This window comes from Eleutherodactylus coqui, chromosome 4, assembly GCF_035609145.1.
Source record: "Eleutherodactylus coqui strain aEleCoq1 chromosome 4, aEleCoq1.hap1, whole genome shotgun sequence".
NCBI lineage: Eukaryota > Metazoa > Chordata > Amphibia > Anura > Eleutherodactylidae > Eleutherodactylus > Eleutherodactylus coqui.
The window spans coordinates 259,237,380-259,259,224 of NC_089840.1; the positions used below are offsets into that span (position 1 = coordinate 259,237,380).

The 21,845-nt window shown below is 41.1% G+C and overlaps 1 protein-coding gene across 4 annotated transcripts in view; it reads right to left on the reverse strand.

Annotated features, from left to right (window-relative positions):
• Positions 1-745: 745 nt before the first annotated feature.
• INPP5A (inositol polyphosphate-5-phosphatase A) overlaps positions 746-21,845 on the reverse strand; it is a 401,166-nt gene continuing 380,066 nt past the window's right edge. The window contains exons 13-16 of one of the 4 annotated variants that reach the window (XM_066601181.1): positions 10,848-10,959; positions 4,357-4,425; positions 3,540-3,576; positions 746-2,620 (exon numbers count right to left, since the gene is read on the reverse strand). In XM_066601181.1, the coding sequence (XP_066457278.1) occupies positions 2,571-2,620; positions 3,540-3,576; positions 4,357-4,425; positions 10,848-10,959 (268 nt within the window). In that variant the 3' untranslated portion in view covers positions 746-2,570. Of the gene's footprint in view, positions 2,650-3,488; positions 3,577-4,356; positions 4,426-10,847; positions 10,960-21,845 lie in introns of all 4 variants that reach the window. The other 3 variants (XM_066601184.1, XM_066601183.1, XM_066601182.1) reach the window with 3 other exon arrangements.

Consider the following 21,845-nt stretch of genomic DNA (forward strand, 5'->3'; position numbering starts at 1 on the left):
GTTTTCTGTATCTGTGAGGCCAAGGTTTCCCTGTTTTGCTTTTTAATATATTGTGATATCCATGGTTGTACTTTTGGTATATTTACGCCTTTTTAGGACAATACATTTACGCCCAAGTAGGTTGCTGTATTTGCTATATATCTATACAAGATCCCATCTGTAACTTGTAAGCAGTTGCAATACTTCATCCATGTCTGATTCTTTGAAACACTAAAATGTTTTGCTTCCACTAAATGTTTTATATTAAACTTATCGACACCATTTCATTTCAACCGAAGTTAAAGAGACACCAATGGATACCAGTATGCGTCCGTTTTATGTGCATCTTGCTTTATAGTTCTCAAAAACACACCGACCTATGTTCCTGGGTCCTTCATGTTATGGTTAATGGACGATGACTGACTGATGCACAAAACCACATCAGGTTGCATTAGTTGTACAATTCATTTTTCAATCCGCTGACTTTAATGGTCCATGGCAGGATCTATTTTTCCACCCTACTGACCTTAATGGGACAGGAAAGCAAACTTTTTTTTTCTCTTTTGCAGGGAGCTTTTTAGTTAAAGTTGATTGAAATATCACTAAACATAGAATGAAAAGATATGCAAACTGATATCACTAAATGCGACAGCTGCCCAATAAATTTTGATTAGCTAATAAAGCAAATAAATCAGTAAATAAAAAAAAAAAAAAAAAATCGCCTCAACTTGTATAAAAGCGAAAAAAACAAACAAAAGAAACCAAGTTGCCACAATAAACAGTTTATTGCTTGAAGTTGAGAACCAGATAGCCCACGTTGTTAAAAGGCTTTTCACACATTTATCAGTGGAATTTTTCATTTGCAGGAACACACTTTTGTGATATTACAACAAACATGGCACGTTAACAAAATACAGTCTCCATCTTGTACACACCGACAAATGTGCGTCTGGGAAGACGGATTTTGCAAGAAGGACATAAGATCATTTCAAAACAGTAGTGATTTATACCAAAAAAATACATATCGAGCTGAAATCTAATGCAATCACATAGTTCTTAAACTCTGTAGTGTTCTGAAAACAATAGTAGAAACTCTCTAAATTACTTTACATGATGTAGTCGGGGGTAGGATCATCTGTTAACAGTGACTTTCTTTTTTGCCCTTTTAAAAAAACATTATTCTAAAACTTGATTCTACCCTAACTAAATAAGGCTATTCTAGAAACTCTACATGATGTGTCTCCCACGTCATCATTGTGTATAGAGAGTAATTGGCACCATGATACAGTAACAAAAGACAGACGGAAAAAAAAAACTGTTTACAAAACCTTTAAAAGTTACACCCAAATCTAGCTAAAAACTGCACATTCAGTCCTTAATATCACATACAAATAATTTATTACAAGAGTAATAAAGTGAAAACTGCTACTGTATATATATATGTTTTGTATCGACTATGGTGGGTTTTTTTTTTTCTTTTTCTTATCAAGGAGGACGACACAAAAAGGTTACATAGAAATTTTGGTTGCTGATGTACATATATATTTATAGATAGATATCTAAAACTGCTACTCCTGAATGTTCGTTACTGATATGGCACACAAGCCAGTACTGGAAAGAATACTTAGCATAGGTTTTGGTAAGATTTATAAATTATTTTAAAAAGTATATATATATATTTTTTTTATATTTATATATATCATATATATAAAAATGAAAAGCAGCTGCTGTGTGACTTGAAAAAACAAACCATGTTATATGGCAGTGTAGTAAATAACATGGAAATTGGAAACTTTTCTAAAATAGTAAAATCAAGAAGGGGCGGGGGGAGGGGGGAGGCGGAAATGGGGTTTTAGATCTAGAATGTGACGCCATTGACGTTTGGTAATGGCGATTGATTTAAATGGTCACTTGATGATTATTGCACTTTAGTGGCTACACCCCTAGCTAGCCTAACATTAGGCACACAGGCTGCAGTTGACAATGAAAACGTATTTAAAACCATCGATATCTTCATGACGCCTAGTAAAATTGCCCATGATGCTCTAGGCATCTGCTGCCAAACGTCAAGCCTTGATGACTTGGTTAGAGATTCAATCTTAACTGTTAGCAGGAAATGGTGAAAAGTGATAACAGGCCACTTGCAGAGTTCTAGTGGCATGTAATGGGCACAATTTGAAAAATACATTGATTCATCCAGTAAGGGAGGGTTTAGCCCTAACAATACTGAAGATGCCAGCACTGAACTTGCCCACCTGGTGCCAATGACTGGAGAGGTCGACTAACCTCCACAAAGTGACCGTGCATGCTCAAGCTTGGCTTCCGTTTTGCAATGTTGCAAGATAACAGAGGAGGAGATTGTCAGATATGTATTGTCTGCTAGGGTTTTGGCAACACAACAGTGATGTAAAAAAATATATACATGTATCCATGTTTCTACTGGATGTTACATAACCGTACAAGAAAGTGAGGTATGTGAGCCTTTGTTGGGAAGATGAAGCCTAGTAGATGATCCATAATGTACAAAAGGTAGCTGTGAGGACCGCACAGCTCAACGATCAAGGAGTCTGCTATCCTGCCGGTGGACATCCTCACAGAGTGGTCTCTCTGTAGATCTTCTCATTGAGTTGGCATCTTTTCCCTGTCAAACAGGCAAGTTTCTTTAAACAACTGTATGAATGAAAACAAAGTCATGTAAACAAACATCAAACCCAACATGCAAGTATAAAAAAAACCTAAAAACAAACACAAACAACAAATCACACTACTAAGTACGGTCTCACACAAGCGGATTTGAATTGTGGATTCTGCCATCGCTGTCGGCGTGTGTGATATGTGGTAAGTGAAATGCATGGACTTTCGCTGGTTTGCTCACACTTGTGGGCAGGAATTGCGGATTCCGCAAATGGAAGAAAAGTCGCAGCATGCTTTATTTTAAGGCAGATTCCGTCTGTATGATGTCCATTAATCTCTATAGATGCCTTCGAATCCGCAGCGCATATGCAAATAACATTGCATACGGATGTGGATTCGTACGTTGCTAGAAGACCAGATACAAATGGAATAAAAAAGCAGGAATTTGTGGGCAGACAATGCAGAACAGAGTTTGGGGAGCAACACACCATCCAGACTGCTGTCTGCAACCTCTGCTTATTCTTCTGGGCTCTTCCTCCACAAGATTAAATGTTTTCGTTTTTTTTTAAGTGGTTTATACTACTTTTAAAAAACAGTAGTATAAAACCAGCACCAGGGAATGACGCCTGAGCGATAGAAGAGTGGTTCCAAGGGGTTGGGCTACTTTCTGATGACATTCTCTGTTTGCGTTCGGTTTTCTGCGCGAATGATACGCTGTCCATACGTGCAAAACCGCACGCATACGTGACAATACTCAATTCATTTCCGCGATCATTCTCTGCAGATATCCGGACGTGGAATCCGACCCGCTCGTGTGAGTCCGGCCTTAATTACATGAAATTAAAAGAAAAACTATAAAAGAAATGGATATTTACCACCACATCACTGCACGATACAACACTTGTGCACATGTGCATTAGCTTTACCTGCCCCAGCGGCTATTCGGAAGGACAGGAAGACAGGCTGTACAGGAAAAAGAGAAAACTTCATTAGATATGAAAAGGTTACCGGTAAAAACTAAAAACACTAGTATTAATTGTAAATTTGACCCTCAACAGTGGCACAGCCATGTGTATTTGGTTATTCTATGTCCACACTCCTACTCTCCAGCATAATGTGAACTCTTCGGGTCCTTTTAGATGTGACGATCATTGGGCGCTTTCAGACTTCAGCAATGATTGCTCAGTGAATGGTGTTGGAGTGGGCTGGAAATCGCTTCCTGCCACCCGCCTCCATTCCCAGTAAACAGGCAGTCATTCATCTATGAACGACTACCTGTTAACACTGGGTGATCATTGGTTGATCTCCATGCCTGCACAAACTGAACGATGGGCAAATTATCATTCGCTGTTCAGTTGCGGGGAAGCGTTTGCACTGAATTATTAACGTTTAGATTTGCACAATTCAAAGAGAATCTGAACAATACTCGTTCCATGTAAAAGGCCCCTTAGGCGAAGGGAGAGAGTATTTTTCTTCTCAGAAACACCACCGTTCATGTCCGTGGACAGTTTCTGGCATTGCAGCTCAGCCCCATTCACTTGAATAGAGATGCAGAAAACATCATACGGAATCCACGAACAATTTTCTTTTACTCCCAGACAACCCCTTAAAAAAAAGTTGAGAGAGATAGAGATGGGGATGCAATGGCGTTTAGAAAGACAGGATAACATGGAGAGAAATTGAGTTTTTCCTTTGTCTTGCTAAAGCAGAATATAAATAAAATAAATACAAGTTGTACTTTACCTTGTGGTCCCCCATGCAGATATTTGGCCCAATGCTGTCATAAATCACTATCCTTTCATCATTTTCAGACTGAAAAACAAATTTATAGGTAAAGTCAATTATTTGCCTAGTCTCTATAAGGATGTAATGCTTCCAGATCATTAAAGTTCTCGGAACCTTAGAATAAAACATGTAACCAATTCTAAAAAATAAACCATATAATCTTTGTTGGATTTACTAGTTTAAATACAGAATGTGGTGACAACATTTTGAGGCTTCTATTCAACATCACAATGTTAGATAAAGTGTTAAAAGTATACATTTTGTTATTCATTTTACACTCTTAAATATCAGAATGAATGGAAGGAAGAAGGAAGGGGGAGCGAGAAGGAGGAGAGGGTAGGAATAGGGAGAGGGGATGAAAGGGGAGAGAGAAGGAAAAGGAAGGAGGAAAAGGGAGAAGAAAGGAAGAAAGAAGAAGAAAAATAAGAATGAGGAGAAGAACAAGGAGGGGAAGAAAAATGTGTCAACATAATCTGCAACACTGTACAAATCAAATGGACATATGAAGAGGCAAAATCAGACGGTGGTTAACAATGTGACCAATAGGAGTGAAGGGCTGCTCCCAAGAGCTTACAATCTGAGGAAATAGGGGTGATGGTCCTGCTCACAAGAGCTTACAATTTATGAGGATATAGGGCAGACACAAGAAGTGCTTGTTCTGTACAATGGTCCAGTCATCTATTATATAAATACGGTAATATACATAAAGCTGTATGAGCAGTCAACAGCCGATATCTGTGTATGTGCAGATATGAAATGATTTAGGGTGTATTAATGAGGGGGGTTGAGTTCTGAGTGAGAATGTAGAAGGGTAAATGGAGAAGAGTTAGATTAGGGAACGCGATGTGCCTCCCTAAACAGATGCGTTTTTAGGGCATGCTTAAAACTGCTGATGTTGTGTATTAACTTGATTGTCTGAGGTAGAGCATTCCAGAGAACTGGTGCAGCTCGGGAAAAGTCTTGGAGCCGGGAGAGGGATGTTCACATTTAGAAGTAACTCAGCTTAAGGTTAATAGATCTGAGAGCATGGGCAGTGTGGTAGACAGAGATGAGGAAGAAGATATAGGGCAGTGCAGCATTGTGGAGATTTTTATGGATGAGACTGAGGAGTATAAATTGTATTTTTAAGGTGGATGTGGAATCAGTGTAGCGGCTGGCACAGGGTGGAGCCATCAGCGTAGCGGCTGGACAAAAAGATGAGCTGGGCCGCTGCATTCAGGACAGATTGGAGAGGGGGGAGGTTAGTGAGAGGAAGACAGATCAGTAGTACTTTACAGTAATCAAGAGATGGAGATATTTTTGAGGGGCAGGTGACATGAGCGAGCAAGTGACTGGATATAGGGGACTGTAGGAAAGATCAGTATCAAATACCCTAAAACAACGGGCATGCTGCTGAAGAGATGGTGGCACCACACACTGAAATGAAATATCAGGTTTAGGTCGGTTACTACATGGCAGAAGCACAAGTAGTTCAATTTTTGAAAGATTCAGTTTCAGGTAGAGAGAGGATATTGTGTAAGAGAAAATGGACAGACAACCACTGGCATTTTGTAGTAGTGTGGGAGGGATGTCACAGGAAGTAGTATATAATTGGGTGTCATCAGTGTAGAGATGGTGCTGAAATTCAAGTCTGCCGATTAGTTTGTCTAAGATGGAAAATAGGAGAGTACCTAGGACTGAGTCCTAAAGAACCCCAACTGTAAGGGGGAGAGGAAAAGAACCCCAACTGTAAGGGGGAGAGGAAAAGAACCCCAACAGCAAGGGGAAGAGTCAGCAAACAATACACTGAACAAGCGATTAAAGAGGTAGGGGGAAAACTGGGAGAGAGAAGTATTCTGAAGGCCAATAGAGTGGGCATCTGAGGAGGAACCGGTGATCTTCGGGGTCGAAGGCTGCAGAGATCCAAAACAGAGTGTAGTCAACATTTAACTTAGTGGTCAGATCATTGACACTTTAATAAGGTAAGTTTTTGTAGAATGTAGCACTAAAGCTAGGCTATAAGTGGTCAAGAAGGGAGTTATCTGAGAGAGAGTTTATTAGACCGGATGTTGCAAGAGTTTAGAGATGAAGGTGAGACTAGAGACGGGTTGGTGGTTGCCAGCACAGAACATGTCAAGAAACGGTTTCTTAAGTAATGAGGATATGATAACATACTTGAAAGAGGAATGAAAGATACCAGAAGAGAGGTTAAAAATTGTAGCAAGGTGACTAAACAGCAACAGTGGAGAGAGACTGGACAAGGTGCGGTGGAATATGGTCACTAAAGACCTTTGGACATGGGAAGACTGAACGATGCAGCGGCAGAGCAACGATTATTTTGGTCTGCAGGAAAGATCCGATCAGCATTTTGTTGTTGATTGGTCTTTCTCAGCATGCGTTCACACAGCACAATTATTGTGCAAACCACTCAATCTAATAAACAATTTTCATGCTAAAAATTGCAGTGTAAAAGGGGCTTAAAGTAGTAGAGAAAAAAAAAACAAAAAACGGAAGACGACTTCTGTTATTGGGTCAAATGCTGATAGTGAATTAGAGGAGGTGCGGGAGGAGATCAAAACTACTCAGGTATCGGGAGATTATTTCCCACAGGGTGTTGTCAATTTTCTCTTTGAAATAAGCGGCCAGGTCGTCAGCACTGAAATCTGCCACTTTATGGCAAAAAAGGCAGTAGTTTTAATATACTTTCCCTATTACATCAATAAGGAATAGAGATGAGCGAGCACGCTCGGATAAGGCAGTTACTTGAGCGAGCATCACTCTTCTCGAGTAACTGCATTCTCGTCTGAGCAGGCTCGGGGTGGAGATATAGAAATCTCTCCCACCCCCGCCGCCCCCCGAGCCTGCTCGGACGAGAATGCAGTTACTCGAGAAGAGTGATGCTCGCTCAAGTAACTGCCTTATCCGAGCGTGCTCGCTTATCTCTAATAAGGAACTCTTTGGGCATGAGGTAGGTATGTTTTGTTATAATTCTACTTACAGAGAACCAACTTGTGTAAAGAGTTACACAGGCAAGACTACCTGGAAAAAGAGCATGCAAATTAGCTGTCCTCCAGAGGAAAGAAAACTAGAGTGCCACCTAGGATTTGCTGACCTGTAAGTAAATGTGCATCCCAAAGAAAGAGCTTCGAACCATGACTAGGGATATCAACCAAACCAGAAACAAGTATCTCTTGACAGGAGCGATGGGGTACTGGTTGGCGGGAAAAATGCTTGCCAGGAAGCCTGTATGAAAAATAGTCACCGGTAGAGCTGACCCTAGTCATTCAGGGGCCACATTTTGACATATACTACTTTAAAATGTTGGAGGATGTCCGGGTACTAAATGTAAAAATTGGGCACATGCATTGCTTTGTACTTTAAGGGCCTTTTATATCAGCCGATAATCCACTTCAAAACTATTCGTAAGAACTTTAGTTCCAGATTAGTTCCCTGTGTAAACAAGGCCGTAATTTGCCAAAAAAAAAAAGCAAATGCTTACTTGTCAACTGATAAATATATTTTACGGAGACCAAAAATAAAATCAGCATGTATACCGGAGCTGTACGGCCAACATTGTGCAAAGTGTATGGGCTCTGAAGGATTGTATTAACAATTAGTTGTGGGCAGTCTGCATTGGCCTCTGTAAAAAACATTTCTAAGTATTAACCCTTTCCAATACATTGTCTGATGTCTGAAGACATTCTGATTGACGGCTGTACAGCTCCAATGTTGGAAGACGTCCAGCAGGGTATTCTTACTGTATATTACTGGCCGCTCTGTTGTCAGGGGCCTCTCCAGCATGTGCCATACCGCACTACAGGCTCTAGCCAACAGATGGCGTCATTTTATAATGGCGGAAAGAGAAAACCCCCTAGGAAACCCTGAATCCAAAATTGTATTGCAAAGGGTTAATGATGTGTGTTCTTAACAAGGAAGCAAATTTTCACTAGGCTTAGCAGATTTTTCTTAATTACCACAAACTGATCATCATTAATGTTAATCACTATGTCTTTACTGGTCACACAATACATAAAAGTTAAATCGGAGGTTGTAATGAATTGAAGAAAACAATGTAACCGTTGTACAACTATTTGCTTCCTGCCAGGGATTTATACATTTTCCAACTGAACATATTTTTATAATATTGCAAAAACTTGCAAAAAAATTAAACAATTTAGAATACAGCACAAATAATATAAAGTTTTCCTAAAGCCAACCTCTACCAGCATGCAGCGATGACATGTCAGCCATTATTATTATTTTTTTTCTCTTCAATCAGTCAAGTCTGAATGAATGAGAAAGTAATATATACATCACCGTTTGGACTAAAAACTAAATTATGTTAATGCATTAGACTGGCTTAAGGTCAGGTTTACTTTATATTATGATCGCCTGCCAAAACCATAGAAGAAAACATAACCTTCCGCATTGTATGCATGAGCACTTTCCAATATTTCAAGATCATAATAGCACTTCCTTTGCAAGTGGAAAAGCATTCATCAAATAGAGACTTGATAATTTAGAAAGGCAGCATAAAATTGTGGATTTCCAACTGTATAATCTTTAGACAGATAAACAAATTACAGCACTGCACAAGCAGGAACAGGGCACACTCGGCTGAGCATTCATTACTGCATGCTATCAGGCGTCAACGTGACTCGCAAGCAGTGGGCAACCTTTGGTGTTTTAGGGCTCAGGAAGCATAAAATAACATGATGGTGAGGTAACCGAGCATGGCATGATAGATGGTGCAGCATGAAAGCTGTTTACAGCCCCATGTCTGTACAATCTGTAACGCCTAGCATGCGAAGCTCCACATGCTGTGTGCTAATTTGTGAAGACCATCCATTTTCCTAGCAGAGACAGTGCAGAGCACATTAGATGCAATCGTCTTTTATCACCGAAATCTAGCTGGATCAGCACTTTGTTTCAAAGACTAGAACACAAGGTATTAGCTTTATGCATAGTAAAGCTTGGAGGCCCTACAGATTAGCTCATATAGGCAAAATGTTGGTTAAAAAAAAAAAAAAAAAAAGCATAAACTGGAAAGAAAAAGCAGCGTTAAATTGTGCAATTCTAGCACTATCTTAATTTCGTACTATTATTAAAAGGGCTTACTTTCTTAAAAGGGGTTTTTCAGAACACAAACGAAAAAAAAAAAAAGTTAAACTGGCTTAAGATAAAGAAAAGTTGACTACTCACCTATCCCAGTGGCTCCCTGTACAGCGCTGCAGCTCCAATGTCCGCTGCACAGGACCATTAACCCTTTCCGATCCAATTTGTATCCAGGTTTTCCTAGGGGGTGCTTACTCTTTTTCTGCCGTTATACAACGGCGCTATATGCTGGCTAAAGCCAGTACTGCATGAGGTGACACATTGGATAGGCTCCGACAGCAGAGAGGCTGGCAATAAACAGTAAGAGAACCCAATGGATGTCTTCCAACATCGGAGCTGTACAGCCTTAAATCATAATGTCTTCAGAAGTCAGACAGTGGATTGGAAAGGGTTAAAAAGCGGCATTTAGTCATATGCCATTGGTTGTGTTTCAGCGGCCATAGAAGAATCACCACTAAAGCCTGCGAGTGGCTGAGTGCTCATGTGCACAGTGTATGGCACATGACCACCCACCGCTTCTTCCAAGTTCTGTGTGGCTGCAGCCGGGAGTGGCAAGTATAACCTTTTTTTCTTCATTTTAATCCCGTTTAATAACTTTTTTGGGTGTGTGTGCCGGAAAACCCCTTTAATGGAAGTGATATGATACACATTTAGGAGAATCATAGGGAAAACACATTTTGACTGTCTCCTCTGACAGTAGATATAAGCTGTGACTGCCATTATAGCAGCCTGTAGTCTGACTTTAATGTAGAAATTTGTATAGGGCAAGTGCCAGCGAATTTAAAGGGGTATTTTACTATTGATGACCTACTTTCAGAATAGTTAAACCGAGCTTTAAGCAAAGGTCCACCCAAAACAGGCTGCCTGAGGGAACTCTGACATCAGTCGCTCGATCAAACGATAAACCGGTTTATGTAAACGACCCATTAGTGTGTTATACATGGCTGTTTTGGCTTTTAGACACGGTTATAGACCAGTTCTAGGGATATCTGTGAACTTCCGGTTTGGCTTAAACTAATTGTAACTGCAACAAACTTTTTGCAAATGGACCAAACTTTCACTTCTCACATCATGATTGTTAGCTTTGGAAAGAAGCAAAAGAGGGGATGGAAAATCAGTTTCAGCACTTGATGATTTGTGGTCGATTACTGTAATTAGTGGGTTGAAAAAAAAAGAACCAGGTTCATGAAGTTAAATCTGTTATACTTACAAATGCCAGTTGAGAACGGCAAAAACACACCCTTGAATGGCAGCGACAACTTTGCTGTAAATTGGATCCCTGGATCATTAGCAGTAACCCTACTTTCACTATAACACAATTCGTTAAATCCTTTCCGGCATAGAGGGGGTCTTACCTTTAAAAGAAGTTCTTTAGCAGAGTGTGACATTAGTATTCGATCGCACCAAGCTGGACATCTTGTATTCATGTATTGCTTTCCCTGACTGCTGTCTTCACTGTAAGGATAACTAGGAAAGAGTCAATACAGACATGTCAAGCTCTGCTGGTCTACATGTCACTTGTGTTGCTGTACAAAATCGAAAACATTTAGCTTAAATGAATAACATCTTAAACATTATCACTCTGGGTAGATACAAAGACAGAACATTCGCCTCTAAATAACAAAAAAAAAAATTCTTCAATTTTTTTTGTTACATAATGGGATGGAAAAAAAAAACCTCAAGTGCATCAACTTAAGTCTTTTATATTTGCACAACCTCTGTTGATCCAGAGTAAGGTAAAAACCACCCGCCACAGGAGAAGGTGGGCCATTACCATTCCTAGTTTTTCCGAGGCTCTTGAAAAACTAATCTTCCACCTTCCTCAACATTATAGGTGCCAGAGATGAATAACTATATACCGTAACTAAAAACCTTTGCAAAGTACCTGGGACAGCTGTAGGACTCGCAGTGGCAGCAGTTTTGATTGTCATCTGCCCTTTTCAAGAACAGATTTAGCAAAATACAATTTCTAAGTATTTGACAAAAAGAATGGAGTCAAAAACTTGTATAACGGACTAGGAGTAAATCTCAGGGGCCAATTGTACTATTGACACCAACAAAAGGTGACATACACAAGGTATGAACCACACGAATCGCTAGAACAAAGTACCAGTGGTTCAACAAAAGTAGCAGAGGGCCTTCATCTCTCGTTGATCATTGATTATAATAGACCAAACTTGCAGCCTCTGGAGGAAGCCAAGTAGAGTAGTCAGCAGGTAAAGTGGTGCTGCCCTCTCCTAGCGCCTCTACTGCTTCTTAGCAACTGGCACGGGTCACAATGATCAAACCAGTCAATCAGACATTGGTGACGTATCCTTGCAATACGTCCCCAATATCCCTCCTGAAATAAACCTTTTTAAGATTACGTATGTATTGCGTGATTTGATATTTATGACTAATGTATACTTAGGTCCTTACTCAAGATACAATACAGTAATATCTCGCATCCACATGACAACACATGCGGACATCATGTCTGCCCTCTGTAAATGGACTTGTACTGATCAATCTGGGATATTCGTGTGAAGGACATAACACAATCATTTACCTACAACACTGACAGATTCTCTACAGTGACAAAACACGGACTATTACTCTGTACAATTAGACTAGATTAAGTATTGAACTGCTTCTCCTAAGAGACTCAAAAGCACTGGTTTAGAGGTATTGACAAATGATCGCTTATTCCTAAACTGATTTACAATGCAAAAAGAAAAAAAAAGTTCTCTGTTATTCCAACAGAGGTAATTTATTATCAGGGGTGACATAGCTGCCCCTAGGAGAACACACTAACTGAATTTTACTGCACAATCATAGGTATTATGGCTGTTCAAGTTTAACTACTGCTACATAAAAACACAAAGCTGTGGGTGAAGGAATAGACTATAGTTACTAGATTGGACCTAAATTCGGGGCTTCATATATGTATATTGAGGTGATAAAGGAGACCAGAGACCCGCAGTCAGGCTGGGACACACTTTGGAATTCTATGATATGGATGGAACTAAAGACAGTGTGGTTAGTACCCTACTACTTTTAGCACTTTGCAAGTTTTTTCTTAAACTACCTTTTTTGTGTATCAGCTGAGTCTTAGGGTCCTTTTACTCTGCAATTTTTTTTGGGCACTAATGCCCCTACGGATGCTCATTCGCCTAAAAATTAGGCCATGTAAAAGGACAAAAAAAAATTAAAATCAGCCAGCAAACGAGCAAACACTTGTTCATGGGCTCATCGTGTCGCTTAGGGGAGCATGAAAATGCATCTTCCCATGCAAATGGGGAGATGTGGAGCTTATCAATGATATCTGTATGGGGACAAACAATTCCATAGTGCAGACAATCTGCCAATTTACACAAAGGGGAGTAAGCGTTGACCAACATGCTAATTGTCAGTCAGTGGTCGTTAGCATGGGCAGATTATAATCTGCCCATGTATAAGGACCCTCAGGCCTCATGTCCACGGGGAAAATCAGGCCCACTCCGGATTCTACATGGAGAATCTGCAGTGGGTCCCTCCTGCCCTGCGGACATGAGCGCTGAAAATAGGAATTTAAAAGAATTTACTCATCCGGAGCGGGCGGGGAAAGTCTTCTCTTCCTCACGGCCGGATCTTCTTTTTCGGCCGGCGGATGAACTCGTCACGCCGGCGGCACGTCGCCGACGTGCCGCGTGCATGCGCCGGGCACATCCGCCGAGCCGAAGCAAGAAAGATCCGGCCGTGAGGAAGAGAAGACCTTCCCCGCCCGCTCCGAATGAGTAAATTCTTTTAAATTCCTATTTGAGGTCTCCCGCGGATCCGGACGGCTTCCATAGGCTTCAATAGAAGCCCGCGGGAGCCATCCCCCCGGGAGCCCCGCACGAAAATGGAGCATGGTCCAGATTTTTTCATGCTCCATTTAAAAAAAAATCACTTTTATTGACCATCCGCGGGTATTTATCTACCCCGCGGGTGGTCAATGCATCCCTATGGGGTGCGGATCCGCGGGCAGGAGAAGAGTTAAAATCTGCTGCGGATTTTAATTCTTCTTTTGCCCGTGGACATGAGCCCTCACCCTTTAATTATGATAAATTTACAACTAAATGTCATTTACACAGGACGAGTATCGGGCAAACGATGCCCAACACTCGTCCCGGTGTCTCTGCGCTCCCGTGCTCCTGCATGGGACCTAGCAGAGCTCTCGCGCTCACGGAGCGGACAACATGGGAGCAGAGCAGTGCAGGAGATTTCTCTCCTCTCGCGCCCCCGCCCCTCTCCATTGAGATAACACAGCGGCCATTCACTATTGAACGGCCGCTGTTTAAACTGAACGAAGAGCTTCATCGCTGATCTTTTATGCTGCATAAATGAGGAGCAATGAGCTCATGAGCCAGTAATATAATGTAATTGTTACCTGTGATTTGTCACTTGGTAGTATTTACTGGCTAGTAGACGTTGTTTATGGTGCCTGCATTTTAATTGCTTAACTACAGTAGTTCCTTTATCTTAATTGCCTTATACATATAACAATTCACCCATCCTGCTTGTTAGTATTACCATACTGATCACAAATTGGGGACAGTGCATCTAGATCCTCAATAGACCTGTTATAATACCCGATAGCGCTCTGATATCCTTTCAAACTACCCAATGTAAGAATGAAGTTGAATGTCTATGAGCGACATAAAAAGTCCTTCATTTTGCATTACTCCATAGGAAATATCAATACAGTGTATGAGGCTTTATAATATATCTAATTAGGGCACTGTGGACTCCTCAGTCAGCCAAAAATCCATCAACAGTAAGTACTAGACAAAGAGGAGGTGATGCAGGTGCATGAATAGCTCTTCCACAGAACTCTTAGACTGTACGCTGTGAGAGGGGAGAGGGAGCAACGGGGGAAAAAGCCAATTGGCTCAGAGCACTCAGCACAGCTATGACACCACAAAGACTGGATATTCAGCAACCATGTAAAGAAAGCATGAAGATTTTCAAAAAGCAGAAGAGGAAAGGAGAAAGACAAAATTTGCAGGTCACAAGCAACGTATCTGGCCGCACTATAATATACATCTACAGCTGCCTAAAGAATCTTTCTTTTTATGATCGCTTTGCTTTAACAGGCTTGTGCCGCAGTCTAAGGGTGGATTCATAGTAGTGTTTAATCTCTGTTTTGGCGTAGAGATAGAATTAGGGTGCATTCACATGTGGACTTGCTGTGGATTTGGTAGCATATTTTGGTGCGATCAGCAGCCAAATTTCACCCTTTCAATTTCCATTTCATTGAAAGAGTAAAATGGGCTGCAAATCTGCAACGTGTGAACGCACCCTTACAACAGAATTAAACGTATTAGTTTTTACCAACATTCATTTTTAATTGGGTTTTTAAAAAAGGAAAGCGCACTGAGAGCTTCCCGCCGGCTTTCGTTCTGGTTTGGTTCCCCTCTTAAATGGAATACATAGTGCAGCAGACTGCATATAGCGGTGTTCTGTATATGGCCATATATACTGTTTGTAAGGCCAACTGGACCCCAATTCTGTTATATTACAGGAATTCCAAGTATTTATGGCCCGTTTACACCTTCTTTAGGGCTTCGTTAAGGCTTTTTGTCTTGGTTCCCTTTTTGGAGCAGAGAAATTAACTGAAGCTGAAATATACATTTACTTTTTTTTTACCCCATTGATTTCAATGGGTTTTCAAAAAAAAAAAAAGGGAAAGGTTTGTTTACCTCTCTTCCATTTTGTTTCCATTTTTTAACCCTCCAACAGCCACATTAAAAATTGTCAAAACCCTCTCGAAAATGTTAAATTTAAAATCGACAATTTAAAAAATTGTCTTATGTGAAAGTGCATTTTTAACCCCTTAGTGACATAACTGATTTTAGCCTTAAGAGCCAGTAAACCGTTTCCCCTTTTGGACGAGCTCTGTTCATCCAAAACTGTAATGTCCTCCTCCTGTAAAACAAACTGAGCAAATCCAAAACTACTCGGGGGTTAAATGAAACTAATAGCGCTGCAGACGGCGTTACTTCTTCAGTCAAAAAAAAACAAAACAGTAAGCCTAACGAAACAGAAGCAAACTGAAAGCTTTCCATTTTCTTGCTGTTTTTTTTTTAACCCATTGAAATCCACCAAGATTGTTTATTTCCATTTTAATTCTGTTGCTCTGCTTCATAAATGGAACAAAGAAAAAGGTTCCATTAGGGCTTTTATAAGGGTATGTTCCCACATAGCTGAAAATGGTGTGGATTGTCCATACCAGACAATCCACATCAAAACCGCGATGGGAAACATCAAAATTCATACTATAGGTGCAGCTTTTGATGCCATTTTTTTTTATGAGGATCCGCAGTAGACTTCACACCTTTATACATACTACAATAAAGCATGCGTTTCACAAAATTGTGAAAATACAGATTTTACAGATTTATATAAAGAACTAGGACGCTCCTTATGAAGAGATTTTATAATACAGTTTAATATTTGTCCACAATTTTGACTACGAGCAACAGAACAGACGAAACTCGACTTTTTAATCCAATGATTAAACGGAAACATTCCTTCAGACAGCCGTAGATGCAATGAAAAGAAAGGGCTTGATGCTTGAGCAGAAACTTATTTACCACCCTGCTTGGCGTGATAATACAACAACATTCTCCAAATCGGTTTACAAGCTTCTGCACCATTAAAAAGGCATTAGAGATGGCAAGATGCCATGAGCAATGCATCGACTGCACTGTACAGATCTGGTGGTATCAGTACCTTCCTTTTTTCCACCTCATCAAATCTTACAAGACTCATTCATGAAACACATTATGAGAATTCAATTTGCTACTTGACTGAAAAAAACTCTTACATTAGGTTTAGCGGGTCCATGAAACAAACTGAAGGGGTAGAGTTTACGTATTTGCACAGCGAACAAGGAAATACTGAAATATATATGTTATTTCGTCAAGACCAAAGACCACTGATTGATTGGGGCTCAGTGGTTAGTACGGTTACCTTGCAGTCCTGGGGTTTTGGGTTCAAAACTGACCAAAGACAATGCCTGCAAGGACTTTGTATATTCACCAGGGATCTACATAAGGAAATCCAGGACTGTACTCATTCTAATAGAAACAGAGGTTAATTCAAATAGATACCTAAAAATGCGCAAGATAGCTGATGCTTTTTTAGCAACTCATCCGCTTATAAGCTATTATTTACACTAGTTGCTAGAAACGCTGATGACACCCGATTATACACTTCTTCCCATGACATCACACCTTCAATACCGCAAGACACCGGTGTCTGTCCGCCGTGTCCCTGTCTTCTCTCTATCTAAAACGGAATCTCTCATAAAATGAACTTCTTGTGTTTCCATCATCTACTAACCGACCTAAACCGGATATCGCCATCTCAGTGTTTGATAGTATCATAAGTCTTAGGCAGCATGCCCTATATCACACCCTATATCTCCTCCCTCATCAGTCTACCACCCTACCCATGGTCTCCACTCCGCTATTGACCTCAGACTAAGTTCTTCTTTAATCCAAACCTCCTACTCCTGTCTCCATTTCTCCTGAGCGGCACCAGTTCTCTGGATTGTTCTACCCCAGACAATCAAGTTGATACCCAACACCCACCATTTTAGGTATGCCTAAACACACAAATGTTTTTAGGAAGGTCTACCATATTCTCTAATCTACAGTCCCCCTCGGAAACCCAAACCCCTTTACTCCTACTGAAAACACCACAAACCTTATTGTATTTTTCACCTCATCCTTATACACACAGACATGGCTGGTGACTGGCTCATACAGTTTAGGGCCCACACGAGCATGACTGTGTAGCGTAATGCGTGTGTAATACATTGTACCAATCTGCCGTAGGCGGCAATGTTGCCGGCTCACAAACCCCTCCCTCCCTCCACCCCCCCCCCCCCCCCCCAAAAAACAGGTCTTATCTTGGTGCGAAGCATACCTGGCAAGATAGGACATGCCGATGAGCGGCACTTAGCCTGTACGCAATGTCTATCTCTTGCAGCCTGCACGCTGTGTAATACGCTTGTGTGGGCCTGGCTTGTATGTATAGTAACCTAGGTTTTTTTTTAATGGTTTTGAACAAGCTCTCGGCTATAGTGGCTGCCGCCGCTGCCCAAAAAGTTCCTACGCATTACGAAGCCTACAACTGGCAGGAATTTATTGGGCAGCCACTATAGCCAGCCGTGCGACGTCACAATTTTCTTTATGACCAGTGTTTTTGTACGCCGCTCCGTTCTATGATATTCTGTCACTGATATTATCTATAAAGCCAGGGTAGCAGCCTATTTTTGGTTGCTGCAGGAAAAACGTCATCCTTGGCGCGGAGTCCCTTTTACTTATTGTCAAGTCTTTATTCAGTCTTCGTTTGGGATGATTCCTGCACCTCTATGCATGCATCGAAACCGCTGGGTAGGATGATGCTGGGGGTGTTGCACAGCAGGTGTTGGTGTGTGGGTTCTTACGGCTATTTCCGGTTACCCCCTAAACTAAAAAAAAAAAATTATTGATAGGTTTTGTGTGTGACATGTGCATTTTTGCAACCGTTCGCTTATGGGAATTGGAGTTCTAGGAAAATCTTTGGCTGCAGGAAAGCAAAAATGAGTCCCCCGGCATAATGTAATCTAGAAATATTGTCAGGACCTCAAAACATGAAGCAGGACAAATAACCAAAAAATAGAGTCTGAAGTAAGAAGAAAAAACAATCCTTAAGAAAAAAAAGTGTGATCCATGCAAAAACCAAGAGGACTGGACAACTAAGTAATGTGCCATGCAATAAACGTGATGCTGAATAAAGAAAATAAGGATCACAAAGCTCAGCTTATAATATGTATATCAGGAGGCAATAGAGGAGAGTAACTCCTGCAGCACATGACAGACTGTGTGTTTGAGCCCCATTGTACAGCAGCAAACAAAACACAATGCACAGCTCATCCCCGGCAAGTAAACAGAGGCCTCGGGAGGTCAGATGCTACTGTGGACGGACGAGAGGATGAACTCCTCATACAGAAACCAACCAGCGGCTCACAATACTAATAGAAATAGTAAGTCCTGACCTGCCATATGGTCAATGCGGTTTGGTCCAAAAAATAAAAAAACGACCACCAAAGCACTAGTATATTCTATGGTTTCCTTTTTAATCTAGCACATGCATATTTATTGTCCATTACTAGAGATGAGCGAGTATACTCGCTAAAGGCAATTGCTCAAGCGAGCATTGCCTTTAGCGAGTACCTGCCCGCTCGAGACTGAAGGTTCGGGTGCCGTAGCGGGGGAGCGGTGAGTAGCGGCAGTCAGCAGGAGGGAGCGGGGGGGGAGAGAGAGATCTCCCCTCTGTTACTCCCCGCAGCTCCCTGCCCGCCGCCGGCACCCGAACCTTCCGTCTCGAGCGGGCAGGTACTTGCTAAAGGCAATGCTCACTCGAGCAATTGCCTTTAGCGAGTATACCCGCTCATCTCTATCCATTACTTATATAGCACCAACACGTTTTGTAAATCGCCCCACAAGTTCCTGTCGGGATATACATTTTTCTATCAAACACTCAAAATATTACACCAACTTTATGGCAAGCCAATTAACTTATCAGTAAGAGTCAAAGCCGAACGTCACCCAAATAAGAGCCCAAATGAGTGGCCGTGTGTCACACACGAAATCACTAAGAGGGCATTGAGCAAGGAGTCGCTCAGTTGTCACTAGCTCTTTTGTTTCATCTCGCTGAAAAGAAACGACTCCTAGTGGACTTCTCACTCAGTGTAAACAGGAGCTTCTTAATCCACAGTGTACAACTGTCGCTCCTGTGCTTTATCGTTCAAGTAAATGGAGATGGAGCGGCCGCGCATCGTTCCAACCCGCTCTGCCTCTATTCACTTGAACGACTATCGCTCCCACATAAAAGCGCAGGAGCGACAGTTGTACCATGTTAAGGTACCTGAAGGACACAAGTAGCAGAGGCTGCAAACCATCCCCATACCCGGCGACCATCCCCATACCCGGCGACCATCCCCATATCCGATTTGCAAGTAGATAACTGCAAGATTTTTGCGGGTAATAGTGCAGTTTTAATATCCAGACTACATGGCTATTACCAATGAGTGTTAATGGCCGTATGGCTTTGTGGGTATACCAGCGTAAACATAACAAATTGTGAGCAGAAAAAGACCTTGTTCCATTCAGCCTGCCCTTATAGTATTTCCTTTTATTTCACACTAAGGATAGATCTAGGTATATGGGCAGCTTGAATTCATTTATTGTTGATTTTCCAACCACATCTGCTAAAAGTTTGTTCCAAGCATCTACTACTGTTTTAATAAAAATATTTGCTGATGTTGCTTCTCATTTTTCCCAACTAAACTCAGATTTGTTCTACTGTTTAGCTGCCTAATAAAACACTTCCCTCCTGAAACTTATTTATACCTGTAACATATTTAAAAGTTTCCATCATGTCCCCCCTCTTCCTCTCTACAACATATAAAATGGTTACATTATGCCCACCCCTTCTCAGTTCTCTCCTCCAGGCTATACCGATTTATGTTCTTTAAGTTTTTCTTGATAAATTTTGTTCTTGAGATCTTCCATTTTTGTAGCCCATCTTTGGACTTGTTGTATTTTATCAATGTCTTTCTGTAGATGACCATAACTGAACACAGTATTCCAGATGTGGTCTCAACAGAGCTCTATACAGCGGGATCACAATCTCCTCCTTTCTACTGGTAATACCTGTAGCTATGCAGCCGAGCATCCTACTTTGTTGCCTGATGGCACTGTGGACTCATTTTGAAGTGTTCAGAAATCAGAACCCCTGCATCAGTCTCTTCTGACGTCTTGAGAACACAGAAGAGCCGATATGATACTCAGTCCAAAAATATGTTCTACCCAAGTGCATTATTTTACATTTGGAATCAGAACTGCAGTTTCCATTGTTTTAACAATTTGTCCAGTAAAACCAAACCTTCTCCTATGTCACTTATCAACATATTAAAAAGAATAGGCCCCAGGACAGACCCTCGTGGTCACTATTTGTAACTCGGCCCTGTTCAGAATACACTCCATTAACACACCAATAGCTATCATTTATCTAATTGTGAATTTATCGGGCCAGCCAAGAATGAAGTCCAATTTTTGGTGCCGTGTAAGAGTGGCTTACACCTTACACCTCCTGAACCATTTTTCTGTGTGACACACAAACCACCTCCACAGTGCTTGCACATCACTGCAATAAAGCAATTACCATTCCATGTACCACTATGGGCATGGAAGTTATAGGTAACTGCACATGTCTACATGGTAAATGATCATGTAACACATGCAATGTGAGTGACTGAAAGGAACTCTCCAAGCAAAATGTACATTTGTAGATATACTGTTGAATAAAGGAATCGAAAGGCACCGAGCTGTGAACCAACTTGCTGTGTGATGTATATATCACATTGACACTAAAATCAGAAGTGCAAACACAGGTCTGCAAACAGTGAAACCCTACAATGTGTCAAACAGCTGCTACTTCTGAATGTTACAAGAAAACCATGGAGATCCAGCTAACAATCAGAGCGGCCATAAAGAGGGGATCAAGCAGACAATTCAGTAGCAGAGGGTAAATAAGACCAGAGCCATAACTTAACACACCATAAGACAGAGGTCAACAGGCTATCATCATTTCATCCACGGCCAGGTCTATAAATGCATTTAATTTATAATATTGATCTAGCAGATTTGTACTAATTAAGCGCACATTTACTAGATGCAGCTTGGCTGAGGAGTTAAAAAAATATCCTATCACTTAAGACACCTGAGCTGTCGGTACTACCTAGTATAGAAAGGGCAGCAAGACAACTTGCAAGAACACTGCAGGCCAAATGTATGCACTGTTATATCGACAGCAGGTCCTGCACAATACATGAATTTGGATACAAAATCTAAAGAGATATGTGACATGCACCACACCTTACTGAAGCCCTACTGACACTGTATCATATTAGAAAGATATGGCTGCTTTCTTCCAAAAACAACATTCCTCTTGTCCATGGGTTGTGTATGGTATTGCAACTCGGGTTCATAGGTTTGCATGCAGCTCAGCAGCCTGCCAGACAGTCCATGAACAAGACTAGTGCAATTATTGCAAGAAAGCAGCTGTGTTTTTTTCTAATCTGATACAATCTATTTCGAAGAATAGTCTGGTAAAAAAAGTTACAGCGTACCTGAGCTTTCAACAATTTTTCCAAAATATACCAGATTCTCCTTACCCTCTCAATTGCTGCTGCTGTGCAGCTTGTCTCATATCTGTAAGTTCTAATTTTCAGGTGGTCTTCTTACTTTTCCTGCTGTTTGCTATCCACTTTAAGACAGGGAAACTGTAGCAAACCT